At 45.5% G+C, this 16,944-nt stretch overlaps 3 protein-coding genes across 3 annotated transcripts; all 3 read left to right on the top strand.

Annotated features, from left to right (window-relative positions):
- Nucleotides 1-6,431: 6,431 nt before the first annotated feature.
- LOC124656359 lies at nt 6,432-10,431 on the top strand (the record flags this gene model as incomplete). The annotated part of the gene is made up of 6 exons (XM_047195119.1): nt 6,432-6,698; nt 7,367-7,573; nt 8,038-8,218; nt 8,839-8,999; nt 9,299-9,535; nt 10,065-10,431. Coding segments are annotated over 6 exons (1,170 nt in total), but the record flags the coding sequence as incomplete, so codon positions are not given.
- Nucleotides 10,432-10,894: 463 nt separating this feature from the next.
- On the top strand, nt 10,895-14,410 carry LOC124656360. The gene is made up of 5 exons (XM_047195120.1): nt 10,895-11,001; nt 11,089-11,178; nt 11,247-11,344; nt 11,843-13,464; nt 13,668-14,410. Exons 4-5 carry the CDS (start codon nt 11,859-11,861, stop codon nt 14,408-14,410), a joined length of 2,349 nt encoding a protein of 782 aa, XP_047051076.1. The 5' UTR covers nt 10,895-11,001; nt 11,089-11,178; nt 11,247-11,344; nt 11,843-11,858.
- Nucleotides 14,411-15,760: 1,350 nt separating this feature from the next.
- Nucleotides 15,761-16,743, top strand: LOC124651954 (NDR1/HIN1-like protein 13). Its single transcript, XM_047190972.1, has one exon. The coding sequence runs from the start codon at nt 15,761-15,763 to the stop codon at nt 16,595-16,597; it is 837 nt and encodes a 278-aa protein (XP_047046928.1). The 3' UTR covers nt 16,598-16,743.
- Nucleotides 16,744-16,944: the final 201 nt, after the last annotated feature.

Genomic DNA, 16,944 nt, shown 5'->3' on the forward strand with positions numbered 1-16,944 from the left:
CCGATTAATTTTAATATGCACTGTTTTATTTTTTTAAATCCGAAAAAGAACACCAGTGACAAGCACAAGTGCAGCAGCATGTCAAGGCAACTGGGTTGGCCTGGACGAAGAACCAATGACGGTCACCTTCAGAATGTTTGCTAACAAATTAACAGTGGGCGGCTCTCCTTGAAGGTGCGACCACTTCATCCGAATTGTTATTTGAATGTATGTGTACCTTTTTACATTTCAAATGAAAGGTAGGTCCGGAGTCCGGTATGCATTTTGCTGTAATATTAAGTTTTAAAACTGTAGTGCTAACACCCGGTAAGCTAGAGGCCAAAAAACACTGTTAGTGATCCTACATATTGACAAAATGTATTTTTAATAGTGGCTCTATGTATATAAACACGTCGTAGTATACTGTATGCTAGCTGGATTTCCTTTTTAAGCTGGGACCACGAGGTGAGCTAGAGGCCAAGGATTAATTGGTTGGAAGAACTTAGTGCATAAGATAAGCCGTATAGAAACTGAGGACAATGTCTCTAAAGCTAGTTAGATTGTAGAAACAACATCCCCTCCAAGATGTGAACCTCGTTGTGTTGACTTCATGCCCATCGTTCACGTCTTCTAAGTTGCTGGATAGTGTTGTGTTTGCAACATGCAAAGCTTGTACTTTTGCATTGATATGTATGTATAGATTAACAGAGTTACATGAGTTTATATTATTTAATAATACTTCCTCGGTTCATAAAAGGATGTTATAAGTTCGTCAAATTTTGTATGTATCTAGAGTTTTAGACACTATTCACTGCATAGATGCATCTGAATTTAAACAAATCTTCGATGTTACTTTTATGGATGGATGGAGTACTATCTTTCTAGCTATGCTTTCTTTTGTCTAACAAAAAGAGTAACAAAAACAACTTAAAGCAGATTCAAGAAAATATCAAGAAAAAATAAAGAACGGAGTGCGTTTCTTAATGTGCTTAATTACACCTCACTTGTTCTTGGCACCTAGGGGAATAACTTTAAGTGCCATATATCATCGTTGCCATCCGTACTACATTTTTTCCCTATGGCTCGAAACCCAAACCAAACAATGTCCCTAGCGTCCCAAACACGCCCTTTGTGTATTTGCTTTTTTTCAATCTTATGGTTGATTTATTGATATTGATTTAGTACTGCATCTTTATATTTTTATAGGAGTATTTAAATACTTGATCAAACTTAGAAAACATCTTTTTAAAATAGGCAAAGAAGGGAAGCGAGACCAACAAGCGAAGTCAGCTCTTGATGGGAGTGGAACCCTGATCAGCATTGATGTTCCACTATGACCCTACCACTTGGCCACTGTCGAGTTCTTGGGTGGGTGGGTTAGGGGTGGGTACCACTTGGCATAATTGTGTCATCCATATGATAGAGCTCGACTACGTTGCCCTCAGGGGCGACATGGCCACATGAGCACGTCTACACGGGTGTCCTAGACGCCTCCCCAAACTCCTCCTTCTCCCTCGGTCTTCTAAACAACCACTAGAGGACATCGACGGGCGAATCCCACTTGACCGGAGCGGCGGTGGGGCTGGCGCTTGCTGATACGTCTCCGACGTATCGATAATTTCTTATGTTCCATGCCACATTATTGATGATATCTACATGTTTTATGCATACTTTATGTCATATTTATGCGTTTTCCGGAACTAACCTATTGACGAGATGCCGAAGGGCCGGTTCTCGTTTTCTGCTGTTTTTGGTTCCAGAAATCCTAGTAAGGAAATATTCTCGGAATCGGACGAAATCAACGCCCAGCATCCTATTTTTCCACGAAGCTTCCAGAACACCCGAGAGCCGCCAAAGGAGGGCCTTGTGGGCCCCAGACGACAGGGTGGCGCGGCCCAGGCCTTGGCCGCGCCCCCCTAGTGTGTCGTCGCCTCGTCGCCCCTCCGACTCCGCCTCTTCGCCTATTTAAAGGTCCCTGACCTAAAACTTCGATACGGAAAAGCCACGGTACGAGAAACCTTCCAGAGCCGCCGCCATCGCGAAGCCAAGATCCGGGGGACAGGAGTCTCTGTTCCGGCACGCCGCCGGGACGGGGAAGTGCCCCGGAAGGCTTCTCCATCGACACCACCGCCATCTTCATCAACGCTGCTTGTCTCCCATGAGGAGGGAGTAATTCTCCATCGAGGCTCGGGGCTATGCCGGTAGCTATGTGGTTCATCTCTCTCCTATGTGCTTCAATACAATAATCTCATGAGCTGCCTTACATGATTGAGATTCATATGATGATGCTTGTAATCTAGATGTCATTATGCTAGTCAAGTGGGTTTTACTTATGTGATCTCCGGAGACTCCTTGTCCCACGTGTGTAAAGGTGACGAGTGTGTGCACCGTGTGGGTCTCTTAGGCTATATTTCACAGAATACTTATTCACTGTTATGAATGGCGTAGTGAAGTGCTTATTTATATCTCTTTATGATTGCAATGTGTTTTGTATCACAATTTATCTATGTGCTACTCTAGCGATGTTATTAAAGTAGTTTATTCCTCCTGCACGGTGTAATGGTGACAGTGTGTGCATCCGTGTTAGTACTTGGCGTAGGCTATGATTATGATCTCTTGTAGATTATGAAGTTAACTATTGCTATGATTGTATTGATGTGGTCTATTCCTCCTACATAGTGTGAAGGTGACAGTGTGCATGCTTATGTTAGTACTTGGTTTAGTTGTGTTGATCTTTCATGCACTCTAAGGTTATTTAAATATGAACATTGAATTGTGGAGCTTGTTAACTCCGGCATTGAGGGTTCGTGTAATCCTACGCAATGGTGTTCATCATCCAACAAGAGAGTGTAGAGTATGCATTTATCTATTATGTTATGTGATCAAAGTTGAGAGTGTCCACTAGTGAAAGTCTAATCCCTAGGCCTTGTTCCTAAATATCGCTATCGTCTGCTTGTTTCTTGTTTTCTTGTGTTACTACTGCTGCGTTACTACTGCTCATATATATTTATACCACCTGTATTTCACTATCTCTTCGCCGAACTAGTGCACCTACTAGGTGTGTTGGGGACACAAGAGACTTCTTGCTTTGTGGTTGCGGGGTTGCATGAGAGGGATATCTTTGACCTCTTCCTCCCTGAGTTCGATAAACCTTGGGTGATCCACTTAAGGGAAACTTGCTGCTGTTCTACAAACCTCTGCTCTTGGAGGCCCAACACTGTCTACAAGAATAGAAGCTCCCGTAGACATCACTTGCCAGCGATGATCTGTTGCTGCGTCATATTAGACTGGCGACCGACTGCTTGGGGGTTGTCAGGAGCTTGAGAGGCAAGAGCAGGCCGGCCTGAAGGCATGAACTCTCCCTGGCAGCAAGGTGTGACCCCCTCTCCTTACGGTCTTGGCATAGGTTGTGAGGACAGTAGCCTAGGTCGTGGATTGTTGGGGGGGGATGACCCCCGGTATGCCAAAGGCATGCCAAAACGGATGGTTTGTGCCATCAAGATATCGGTTTAAGGGTTGTTCCGGTTAACAAAGGTTGATTCAGAGAATCATGTCGGTATCCCAGAAGGGGGATACCGGAGCTAGCAAAGAACATACCGGAACTACCGGAATAGGCAACACTGTAGCACGTCGGCAAGACCGGTCAAAGATTCTCTCCAGGGCTAGAGGACAAAGATGAGCTAAGCAAAGTAGCTTTAAACGAAGCTCTGACGATAAAGAAGAAGGTGACGCTGAAAGCATCCGGAGGACGTCAGCCTCCCTGATTAAAGAGATACCGGCGTCACCTGCTGCCAAAGAGGCTTTGTAAAGTAGTTTGTCTAGTCAAAGATGCCATTAGGGTTTCCTAGGGTTTCTTCCCCTGTAAGCCACTCTCTCCCCTATATAAGGAGAGGGGGCACACCCCATCGCGGATATGTGAGTACGTACGAGCCATTAGGTCCAACCTTGTATACGAAAACCTGTAATCATTTGAGATCAATGAAGGGAGAGATCTAGAGCTGAGTTCTTACTTGTGTTCATCTTCTTCTACCTCTGACCAAGGCCAAGTTCTTGAGGAATCCATCCGGAAACCTCTCCATCCATACCAAAAACCCTCCCCCGAATCCTCTAGCGTCCATTCGGCCCCAAGATAAGCCATCCTATGGCATCTGTCTGTTCACCACGACGACATGGATTGCTTCGGTGGTGGGCTCCCTCGATGGCTCGGTAAGGGACGACGGCGAAACGACGATATACTTGGTTGCTGGATCCTAGGGGTGCCTAGATATGGTGGTTGCGGTGCACGGGTTCACAGGGCGGGAGATCATCGCGCACGTGGTGTGGGTGCACATCAAGAAGTAGCCCGATGTGGAGCACGGTAGCCGGAGCGGTGGTTCTGATGGCGGCCATCCTCAACGTGTAGCGAGGTTGGTCATGTGGAATGTGGGGTACAAGACGGTCCGGTGTGTGGCGAATATGGCCCCTAACACCCAAATTTGTAGATGGCGGCAGTTCTCGTTGGTCCTAGGGGGTGGCGGGCATCGGACATGGGAAGTTGGTGGTGGTCTAGTCACTCCAGCCTCTGGAGGTGGTTATTAGTCAATGCGGGGTAAGACCTTTCTTACCGGAATGTGGCCTGAGCAAACACTATCGACGCTCATTGGCATCGCTACCTTCTTCAAGGTGTTGTTGCGGAAGGTCACTCGCTCATCTGCTTATGATGGCTCGGGCAAACTTCAAATCCCATGGTACCAACCGATGGTGGCATCGATCGTGACTCCCCCCTTGGGGCGTCGTTCTTGGAGTTGGACCGGTTAGAGGAATACATGGTTGATGGTGGTCATCGGAGGTCGTGTTTGGCCGACGTGATCTTGGTTTTTCCATGACATGGATAGGTCTGAAGTCTTCATATGGAATCCGGGTTGGCGTAATGATCCTCCTTGGATCACTTCGTTCATGCGCCATACCTCTTACTCTCTTTGATGGGTATTGTCGGGTGGCAACTAGAGGGCCAATGCTCAAGGAGCTCACCTTTCTTAGTTAGATGAAAATGGAAGCCGAATGGCTTCCTCGTTTTGGACAAGCATCTCTGAAGTTAAACACTCTCATTTGTTGTTGGGCTTTATTGTTGTTGTATCCTTTTCTTTCTGGGAGAAGTTGAGGTGTTGTATTTCTTTTAGAGTCATTTGTACTCTTTTATTCATCTTATATCAACGAAATCAGATCTATTGTCGTATTTCACAAAAAACTTAGAAAGCATTGAGTTTTTATTAAATTTTGTTTTTAGTAGGGATGGTCCCGAAGGACCGAGAGCTTTCATTCCCAATCGTCGGTGGAGCCTCAAATTACAATAGGGGCTAGTGGAAAGTGTGAAATTACAAAGAAATCCACATTTTTAGCACAAAAGACCCTAAAAGTAAGCAAGGAAACACAATTGGGCCGGTCCGGGTCTTTCTCCACTGAAGCACTGCAACACAGTCGACCACCTTGTCGTCGGGGACGAAACCACTTGGGGCGGGGCGGCAGGAGCATGCTGTACTGGAGCCAAGGGGCCTCCTTGTAGGTATTGCGGCCTGGAGGTTGATCAATTCCATCTATCGTCGGCCGGAAGTTACAGAAGCCGACAACAAAGGTGGGAGTGTGGTCGCCCTTTGACCATCGGAGACGGCAGTGGACACAACGCCACCATGGAAATCACTCCTAGAAAGAGAAGTCTCTCTGCTCCCTGCTGAAGATCCAACCAGCAGCAGCGATAGGCTCCAAGGACTCGACCTTCTTCACCTGCATGATGAGCGACGGGATGAGCACTCGAATCGTGACCGTTGCCCATGAATCCACCAAAACTCAAGTTTATTGACGGAAACATCGGCGTGTCCCGCTAGCCACGAGCAGCACCTCGCCGCCACATCCAAGAGAAGCACCATCTCATACCACCACCCGCAACTCGAACGCGACGGTGATGCGCTCCACACCGGCATGGCGCCGAAGACCAAACCATAGACACCTATAGGGCGGAAACCAAACCTAGACGAACTTATACTACTACTACTATACATGGGGAGGGGTCCCTCATCCTATCTCAATGCCGGCCATGCCGGGGAAGAGGCGTATGCCGGCCCGAATCTGGTTGAACCTGGAGAAAGAGGGGGGAAGTCGAGAGCGGAGGAATTTGCTTTTATTTTGAAAAGGCCCATTGCTCTGGTTTGGTGTTGCGAAGAGGATTCCATCATTTTATGCCGGGCCTGATTTGCTAACTGTCCCTAGCCCAATGTTGAGATGGGCCAGACTTGCTCGTCCTTGTCACGAACCACCATTCTCCTCTCCGCTGCCCCTTTCCACTCAGACTCGAAACTCAACCGAATCGAATAAAAAAAAAAGCGAGCAGGATCCCGGAGTTGAAGAAGAAGCACCAAATCCCTCTAAATCTCCAAACCCTAGAGGAATCCCGGCCACCGTCTCCCTATCTATGATCCCGGGCCATGGACCCGGGGCCCTCGTCCGCGAGCGCTGACCCGTCCCCGCCGGAGGAGGAGGAGGAGGAGGAGGAAGGGGGCAGCAGCAGCGGCAGCAGGTGGGTGGTCGTGCCGGGGAGCGAGGTGCTGGGCGCCGACGCGCCCAAGGTCGTCGGCTGGGAGGAGCTGCAGCAGGAGCTCGCGCGCCTCTGGAGCCTCTCCGCCGCGCTCGCCGCAGCCAGGGACCGCAAGGCTGGCCTCGCCGCGCGCCTCGAGTCCGCGCTCCAGGTACTTGATTTTTACTCGATCTTCCCTTGCACCGTCGTTAGTGGAATCGTTGGATCCTGTTGCGCGCTATGCCCTTTTTGCGCTCTCTACAATTCGCACACTGGATCTTCGGTGTGCTTCGCTTTGCTCGCGAATCTAGTTGTGCTTCCGTTTTGGAGATGTCGGGTATTTTTCACTCTTTGGTTTGCAGACAACATGTTCAGACCTCGTTTTAGTGTTTATACCTTGTAACCTAAGTCTCGTAGTCAGATTTTAATCACAGATACTAGATGGTCCGTAAACATTTTAAATCGAAGTGGGCATTCTCTTTCCTTGGATTGTGAAAGAAAATGGTGCATCTGTATCATCGTACATTTGTGCGACTGATTGAAAATCTACTCCCTCTGTTCACAAATATAAGATGTTTTAGACACTTCAAAGTAAACTAGATACACGCCATAGTGAGTGAATCTACACATTAAAAGTAGACTAGATACATACCAAAGCAGATGATGAATCTACCAAAAGCTAAAACATCTTATATTAGTGAACGGAGGGAGTATTTGTTAATGCAACTTATGTGTTTTATGGATGATTGAATTGTTCTGAAGGGAACTTAGGTCTGTTAGGAAGTACATCATGATTTCTTGTGGATGTTTGATTTCTACTTCCAATATGTTTATGCACAGGCAAGAAAGACATTTCTCCAGCAGGATAATGAGTTGGCTGAAATGAGGCAGAGGGTGCAGTCACGTGCTGATTTTTTGGGGGAGTTGAGAATGCAAACCAAGGAACTGTCTGCCAATGTTGAGGATCGAAGGGAGCAACTTTGTGTCAAGATCAGAACGCTGACAGTAGCAGACAAAACTGCCGGCGCAGCACAAAGTAAATTGCAGGTATTATCTTGTGCGGACGAGATTGAGACATGGTTGCACTTTTTCCCTTTTAGCCTCTATTAAGAAAACACAAAAGTCTTCTGCATCAGATATTCTGCTGAAAGCGTCTGCTTTTCTTCTTGGTACTGAAGTTGTATGTCCATTTATGGATGTTTTTTCGTGTAAACTCTAATGATAAATCTATAATTACTGAGTTCATATGCTACATAATTATGCAGTGACTTACTGGATTGCGGCATGTATTTTCGTAGATTAAATTTTTGATTTGCTTTGAGTACTAGGTAAATAACATCATCTAAGCGACAATGTATTTGTTTACTCAAAATAAATTCTCTTGAATTTAGTACCCTGTTTACATTTGTTCTAGAAAGAAAAAATAATCTATGCATACAAACTGGATATTGTGGGAATATTATATTCCGCGAATCTCACTCGGACATTTTTTGTATGGATGGTGATTACAGGAACCTGGTGCATTGTTGTCAGGGGATTGTGGCCATGGTCGTCTTAAAAGTCTGGAACGAATGTTGCGGATGAGACAGCAATACATGATAGGACAAGTTGCTCAGATATATCCTGTGCGGCACTTGAAGGAGCACTCTCCCATAGTCAAGCCTGGATTGAACTCCAGCGTTGTTAGACCAGGTATGCCACTGTCCGTGTTGTGATCTTCATAAGTTGCCAATTCCGTATACTGGCTATCTGTAAATTTCTGTGCATGTGTTTTCACAAAGAGTATCAGTCATATTACTGGTGCGCCAGAATCACTGGCTTATTGTGTGTCTTGCTACTGATGCTTGCATGAACCAATCTGTGGGTGGATTAGTATATTTATTGTATAACTATTCACCTGTGATGCTTATTTGGATTGGATTTGTAACACTGCTCTGGCTAGTCATTTAGTTTTCTTACTATGTTCTCCATACTATTCTGTAGCTCTCAAGATCTGGAGCTTTCTTGCACATTATATCATTTAAGCACTTATAAACAAGTGGTTCTTTTTTCTGATTGAATAGTTCTATTCATGCACTGCAGCATGACTGAAGGTCATCCTCATGTAAAGTTTTCATTTAGGACATATTATTATGAAGTTGGCATTTAATGGAAAGCTCAATTCTATTTTTTTGAAGAATGAGATACTTTGGTTTCATGTCCCTCTTAAGAAAATACAATCTCACAGACGTTACACTGTGTGCGTCAGAGAATTCTGGAACATTAATCTTAAAGTTTATCATCACAGAAATTTAACTTCTGAAGAATTTCAGGAGATGCTGATGCAATTTCGCCTAATGGCTCCCAAAACGGACAAACAGCTTTGGCCATTTTGGGTCTACAGTTATCAAAGCTTTCTATAAAAAAGACCAGCTACTTCAGTGACAAGACAGAGATTCAGAAATCTGCTACTCTTCTCGGATATGTTGCACATGTATGTATTTATATCTTGATGAATAGATTATTGACTACAAATTGACTTGAGCATTCCTTTGGATTTGCTTCCCCTCTCCTTTCTCTAGGAGTTAAAAACATTCTATGAGTTTATAACTTTATATTCTCTTGTAGAACGAAGAGACATTTAGATTAGATCGGCATATAACTGAATGCTGTTAGTCATTGTGTACGGTTTTGTAGTGATAGAAATGACAGTAACTTTTTTATTTAAACACTACAAGCGTGTCCTTTTTACCTACATACTGCTGATCTTTATTTATTCATTTCGAATCATAGGCAGTCTCCCTTATTGCATCATATCTTGATGTTCCTCTTCGATATCCACTACGGTTGGGAGGTTCACATTCGTATATTGTTGATCATGCCCCTTCAGTTGACCCATCTATAGCCCCGGGAGTAAGTTCTTCTACCCCTTCGAGCACGAGCATGAGCATGAGGGCAACGGAATTCCCTCTGTTTTTTGAAGGCCAAGAAACAACAAGATCATCATATGCTATATTCTTGTTAAACAAGGTTGGTCAACCTCATATGCGTTTATGTAATGCAAAGTATAACGTACGAAATTTGATTTTAAAAAAAGACTTGATTATGTCAATCCCCTAACCCCTTAGTTAGCATTCAATAGATTGTTTAGAATCTTAATCTAGACAGACTATAACTGCAGTTTTGTATTGAAGTGGGAAGTGAGTAGATAATTAGATATGGATCAAGATAGGATAAATGATCAAAGATAGAGCTTTATGTAAGCAGAAAAAGTGGCATCGCGTGAAAATGTTTGCATGTTTTCGACAGCTTGGGAGTTGGAAGCTGTGTAAAAAATCATAAACGTGAGTTTAGTATTGCATGGGAATCGAAATGGTAATGGATTAATCCTCTTCTATGCTTCTAGACTACAGTATAGTTCAACTGTGGACTGGGTAGTTGTAGGCCAGTTATGTAGTACCTTAAATAGTTGGCTATCAAAAATCTTATCAGTGTACTTCCATCCTATTATGCATTCATTACTTTTAGACATTAAGCTTCCTATTGTGTTTCCTGGCAGGATATTGAACAACTTCTGAACCACATTGGTGTTGAAAGTCTTGGCCCAAGACATGTATTAGCTAACCTCAAGCAGCTAACAACAATCGTCCAGTCACAACAATACATTTCTGGTTGATTTAACCCAAAGGAACAATTTTGAATTTCTGAGGGATAATGCTTATAGCGAGTCCTAATGTAATCTGGTGTTGTTTTTTAGCAAGCACCATTCTTTTCACAAGACACACATGAGTTCAGGTCTATGTTTGCTGATATGTTCATGTAAATGCGGAAATCGCTTTCTCGGTGTAAAATGTTCTCAATTCGATGTGTACAGGAAATAGATGGATAACAAATGAGATAGTAATGCACAAATTTATCTGCTTTTTTATGAGATTTGTGCAATGCTTGTTTTCCTAGCATTATGCGTCCAGTTCTGACTTTTCGAGAAGGCAGAGATTGAGAAGATGAGTCCCATTTACTCCTGCAACTTCCTTTGTTCTCAGGGCCTGACTTGCTTAGTTTTTGCTCTCCACGTATCATTGAAGTGATTGATGTTCTATAGCTTGGTGCCTTCTGTGCTGAATGTTGCTTCCGCCCACAAATGAACTTAAGTTGTTTAATTGATGCAAAAGTGTTTTACTCGAGACTCTTTGGCAGCAGCCAGAATTGCAAAACATATCAGTTAATTGATGAACTTAGTTGTTTATTTCTTCCCCTCACCTGGCCTTTCTTTATCTTTCATGCCATTGTGTCTGGTTTGTTGATCCCAGCACACAATGATGTGCATCCAGCACGCCACACCCCACCCTACCCTACCCCACAAGAAAAGGCTAAAGCACATGCTGCCATTTCAGAAACTCACAGTTCCATAATGGTACCGCACCCTTACGAAGAGGAAAAACTAACAACAGCTCAGCAAGCTGAGATCTGCTAGCATTGCTTCATGATGGACAAAGGTGGGAAATGGAGTCTCTGTATCAGCTTTGGACATGTACTGATATGATGCTATCTGGCTAACTTTCTCCTCACACTACGATCTCCAGGTCTGGAAGAGATGCCCAGGGCTGCCTTTTGCTGCCGACCAAAGCATTTTTCGTCTAGGAAAGCAAGGAATCCAACCACAGGAAAAGGAGGTAGCGCACCGCACTGCAGCTTCGTTCCTCTTTGCTTTGGCCTCGTTTCTTTACTTGTTCCCGTCTAGTTTCTTGGTCCAGTTCCATGTGAATGCCATTTCCCCGCTGCATCTGGGCGAGACGTTAGGAGTTTTGGGCTCTCCCCGTCGTTTGTTCTTCGCGGCAGGTGCGCCTGTTCTTGCCCATTGGTATATCCCGTGGTGGGCTGTGCTGCTGATTTTGTTGGGTGCATTGTTGGTTCGCTTCTCTATGCTGTGATGAATCCTTGTTTTCTTCTGTGCATGTAACTTCTGTCAGTTTGTTCTGCAAGCTGGCTGTGCCTTGTGCCCTTGTAGTTCCGGCCGAGGTTGGTCCGTGCTTTTGGAGATTTGAAAATCAACAGTGATTTAGAAGTTAGCCATTACTAGGTGCCCTTTTTGTTCTTGATGTCAATAATATGTTCAGTTCGTCTTGTAGAACAGCGTTCTTTGTTACTATCCTTTTTTGCAGCAATAGGCATGTGATAGATATTTTTTTTGCCACTGTTTCTCCAAATCTGCAACTAGAATGATGCTGCTGACTTGATCACCTTCGATCATGAGCTCAATTCACACGCACATGCTTTAATCGCTGGTATCGAAATTGTTTCCATGCTAACGACCTGCTTCTTACTTCCTGTTATCAGGCCAGGATTGTGTATCATGAACAAATTTAAGCAGATGGCAAAGGATCTTGGTACGAACAACCTTGTTCTGCACACCAAGAGAATGGTGGATTCCTCCGTCGAAGTCGGCTATCAATCTGCGTGTGATTATCCTTTGGTACTCGGCGCAGGAATTTTGTTGCTGCTTCTGCACAGGATCTGTCCTCCTCTGCTTGCTTTCCTAGTGTCTTCCTCTCCACTCTTGCTGTTAACCGGGCTTCTTCTTGGAGCCCTTTTGAGTTATGGTGAACCAAGTAGCCCCTCGGTGATTGGGGAGGAAGCATCACAGACTTTGTCCGTCAAATCCGAAGTTTCTGTTGCTGACTGCTCAGTCGAGGGAGATGAAAATGTTACTGTCGAGACTCACTCGGAGAAGAGTAGTGCAGGATTTTATATCTCTGAGAGAACCCCTTCTACTTACACACATGACATTCACTGGGAAGAAACAAATGTCACGTTTTTGGCTGCTAATACTGTTCTTAGCACAGAGTCTACCCAGATGAGTGTCATTGCGGGAAGAGAAATGCATGTTGAGGAAATCAGTGAGAAGGCTGAGCTGCAAGAATTTGAGAGCAGCAATACTGACAGCGGTAATTATGAAGCACACAACAATTATCAGTTGGGTGAATCCATGAGTCAATGCTGGAAGTCTGCTGATAGGCAGGATCCTTGTTATGACTCTGAATCTGATCTTACTGATGAAAGTTCTTCTCCTGATGCATCGATAACTGACATTATCCCGATGCTTGAAGAGCTGCACCCACTGATAGACATGGGGACAGGTCACCCCGCCTTGGCCTCCAGGGACAACTTGAATTCTTCATCAGATGACGATGAATATGACCTTGAGGAGGATGACGATGACACCTCAGACGATGAAGATGAAGGCGAGGAAGACGAGAAAGATGATGGAAGAAATCAGGAGGATGTTATGGGAAATAGTAGCAGGGTAGACGGTCTGATGGAGTTGCAAAGAGCAAAAAATATCCTGAAGTTTGAACTTGACCATAGGCTAATGGATTTGCAAACCGCTGACGCAACAGAAAAATTGAAGGAGGCATCACGTTTTTATGTCCAGGTTCCATCCATTTCAACACCGAGGGGGAAACCATTTGATCCTTCATGTGTCTTGGACGAAGTGATTGAGTTACCCCAGATACCTGATTCAGCGCCATCCGTCCTCCTTCCAAGCCAAAACCTATTTGACGACCATGACAGTCGATTGCAAGAAACTTGGACTCCTCGTTTGTACTCTCCAGTAACGCAGCTTAAGCATGGAAACTTGCATGGGCGGCACTCTACTAAACCGCATCACAATGGCATGAAAGTGGAGAAAGGTGATATCAGTGGAGAAGATGCTCATCGTAGTTCCTCAGGCATTGATGCTGCTGAGCTAGGGAAGGATGGCAAGTTATCACAGGAAGAGCGTGCAGGCGAAGAAATCAAAATGCTAAGTGCAGCAAGTTCAGGTGCGGATGTGTTTAAATTAGATAATGAAAGGCATGAAGTCAATAAGAATGCTGATTTCAGTGATGATGTAAATTCCTTTTCTATCACGGAAAATGGATCTGGCACTTCAGAAGCAAAGGATTCAGTTATTGCAGGTAAAATTGTTGTGTTTTGCAGACTAATACTACCTCTGTCTGTAAAAGGATGTCGAAAGTTTGTCTAAATTTGGATGTATCTAGACACCATTTAGCGTATAGATACATCCAAATTTAGATAAATTTTCGTCTTCCTTTTACAGTAGATATAATTCAATTCTCATATTGCAATTCGTTTCTCAAATAAGAGTAATATCTTGCAGGTAGTGAGGAATCGACATTGTGCTGTCTATCCAAAGCAAATAATTCAGAGCAACATGTCGTCCAAGCGAATTCCATCGATGAAGTTAACTCTTTATTCAGGTGCCGCATGGAAGAAGTACTAGTGCAGTCAGTTTCAGAGCCCATCATCGGACAACCCTTGACAGTTAAACTCGAAGATGAATTGAGTGACCCGGCGTTATCTTCAGATTCTGGGGCGATTCAAGAAAAACCAGGTGAAGAAGTATTTCCTGCAGCAGGTGAGAATAGTCCAGAACTGACAATTGGAGATGGATCCAGAGAACTGTTAACTGTAGAAAATCAGCAGATTGCAGATAATTCTGGCCTCCATGTTATGGAGATAATTTCAGCTGAAGAGATGAAAACACTATTCAAGCAACTCGAAAATGTGCCCCATGATAGCTCAGGGCACACACTTTCTCAAGAAGATACCGGGGGAAGTGCTTCTAACATGCTACCTCTTGAAACAAAGCCCATTGAAGAAGTCGGGTCCGCTTTAGAGGAGTTAAACTCTGGCCATAGCAAAATGGAAACGTCTCAGGATGGTGAGGGAGATCTGAAGCCATTTGAGCTCAACTCTCCCCTGCAGGTTAAGGAGGCCGAAACTCTGGATCAGGATTCTCATTGTGACACACTTGAAACTGGTACTGAAGTAACGAAGCTCGAAGATTCAGCTGAAAAGCCAAAATCTGTTGTTGAAGGGAGACATGAGGAAGATGCTTGAAGTTGCAACACATGATCCCTGCATGGAGCCACTTCTGGAGCTGTGGAGCAAAGTTTCGAATAGCTTAATTTGATGTGAGAAACTGAAGCCAAGTTTCATAAACCCAGAGCTCAAAAATACTACCCACTCAGACCTTTTTGGAGAATACTGTATTTGAATCTTGAATACCTATGTTCGCAGATGTGTTTGCTTCGTTTTCTTTTTTTACCAATAGGCTGATAGCAGAGCTTGAAGTTGAAACGAGCTGTATTCTTCTGTACATAATGTTGCAGGAGCCCTGCCGATTAACCCCGATACAATCAACTCCATAGCTTATTAAAAGGAAGTAATCGCGCAAATCGTCCAAATGCAACTCATACGCAAAGAGTTTAACACGCTACTGGCTCTGATCAGAAATGGAAGACTTCTTCAAATTATAGCGATCAAACATTTGTAAGTTCGGCCATCTACACTCATCATAAAAATTAATTTCAAAATGTATATTTTTTTTGTGCGAGGCAACATGTTTGCACATAAATAGAGTCATCTTGAAACTCTCTATCAATGTCTATAAAGGCTTGCATTCTGGATCGGAGGTAGTAGCACCAGCAACTAGCAAGCGGTATAGCTGCCAAAAATTTACCATAAGAAAAACTAGCAAGCACAACCTAGTACTACTCCGTATTACTGTACAAGACAAGAGATAGCCTGGTTAAAACACAATAGAAAAAGTCTCAAGCCAAAAAATTAGAAGCCGCATCACGAAACAAATTTACGGCGGGGATGTACACGAACATCACAAGATAATGCAGGCCTGCACCCATAAACTGTCCATTCAGACCCCTAATTATTTACCCCTTAATCACTCCATTTTTTACACCATTTTCCTTTCCATTGTAGAACGATAGAGAGGGATATGTAAAATATGTTGGATGTTGTATTGAGTCTTATAGGCGAGTATATATATAGTGGTATAAGATTTGGAGGATAAGAAGACTCCTAAAGATATGGTAGGATACGGATTGCAAATCCTAAACTACCAAATACATTCACACATAATATATCTCCAACACCCATAATTATGATGTACTAAAGCAAATCTAAATGTTCATACAGTAATATAAAATTAAATCGCATATTTGTTTCCCCTCACTGGTGAGATTAAAATCTTTTTTTTTTTGCAAAAAAAAAATACAATCAGGTTTGAACATCGTGAGATGACCGTTTCCCCCTCCGTTGTCACTTTCGCCTCACGCGTTCTTCTTCTCCCTATAAGACCAAGCAAGCCTCCACTCGCACGCAGCTCCATCACACACTCTTCTCCACCATTTCTCCCGAGCTCACGTCACCAAGACTCCGCCCACGACCGCCATGGTCGACCGCGTCCACCCAATGCCACCGCCGCCGCATCCCGCGTCCCCTCCGTCACCGGGCAAGGACGACGCGTTGGCGGCCGCCACGGAGACCACGCCGCTCCACCCGGCCTTCCACGCCCCGCCGGTGGCGCCGCCGGGCATGTACATCGTGCAGATCCCCAAGGACCAGGTCCTGCGCGTGCCTCCCCCCGACCGGGCCCGCCGCTACAGGGCCCTCGCGGGGCGCCCGGCCCGGCGACGCCGCCTGCGCCGCGCCTGCTTCGGCGCCTGCGGGGCCGCGCTCCTCCTGCTCCTCGCCGCCGCCGCGCTCGTCGGCGCCGTCTACCTCGTCTTCCGCCCCCGCGCGCCCGCCTTCTCCGTCTCCTCCCTCTCCATCCGCGGCCTCGACGGCGACGCCTCCTCCCCGGTGGCGCTCGGCCTCGCCGTGCGCGCCGACAACGGCGCGAACGGGAAGGTCGGCGTCGACTACCGCGGCGGCGGCGAGGTGTCCGTCTCCTACTCCGGCACGCGCCTCGCGGCCGGCAGCTGGCCGGCGTTCCGCCAGCCGCCGAGGAACGTCACGGCGCTCTCCGCGACGCTGAGCGGCGCCGGAGTGAGCTTCAGCGAGGAGCAGAGGAAGCAGCTCGCCGCGGAGCAGGCGGCGCGCGCGGTGCCGCTCACGGTGGAGGCGCGGGTGCCGGTGAGGCTGCTGTTCGGGAAAGTGCTGCGGACGTGGACGGTCGACGTTAAGGCGACGTGCCGGGTGACGGTGGACACGCTGGCCGGCGAGGCGGCGGCGGCCAACAGAGGGTGTCGGGTCAAGGTCAGGCCGTTCCTGTGGTGGTGGTGGTAGCTGGCGATCGCCGCTCGTGGTGAAGATGGGTTAACGGCTAGCGAAATTAATGGCGGCGGAGGCATCGATGGAGTGAACTAAAATTTGTAATTTCTGGAGATTTTTTTGGGTTGTTTGGAATACATTACTACTATCTTAGTCCCGCATGTAACTACTCCCTCGTCGTATATTGACACGGTCTTCGAAAATGTAATTTTGATCACTAATTATGGAACCTACTCAAAATGTACCGAACTTTGTATAAGCAATTATTTTTGGGAAAACCCTATTCATGGGATCTTCAAATTCAGCTGAAAAGCATTGAATCTTGGTGGTGATCAAAGATTTAAGAGTTTCCATATATGGGG

The sequence above is a fragment of the Lolium rigidum genome, chromosome 5 (assembly GCF_022539505.1).
Source record: "Lolium rigidum isolate FL_2022 chromosome 5, APGP_CSIRO_Lrig_0.1, whole genome shotgun sequence".
NCBI classification, from domain to species: Eukaryota; Viridiplantae; Streptophyta; class Magnoliopsida; order Poales; family Poaceae; genus Lolium; species Lolium rigidum.

Bases quoted from the DNA above. Each gene is read 5' to 3' on its own strand.
- LOC124656360 (XM_047195120.1), top strand. From the start codon at position 11,859: ATGAACAAATTTAAGCAGATGGCAAAGGATCTTGGTACGAACAACCTT. The intron at 13,465-13,667 runs GTAAAATTGTTG...AATATCTTGCAG, and splicing joins AAAGGATTCAGTTATTGCAG to GTAGTGAGGAATCGACATTG.
- LOC124651954 (XM_047190972.1), top strand. From the start codon at position 15,761: ATGGTCGACCGCGTCCACCCAATGCCACCGCCGCCGCATCCCGCGTCC.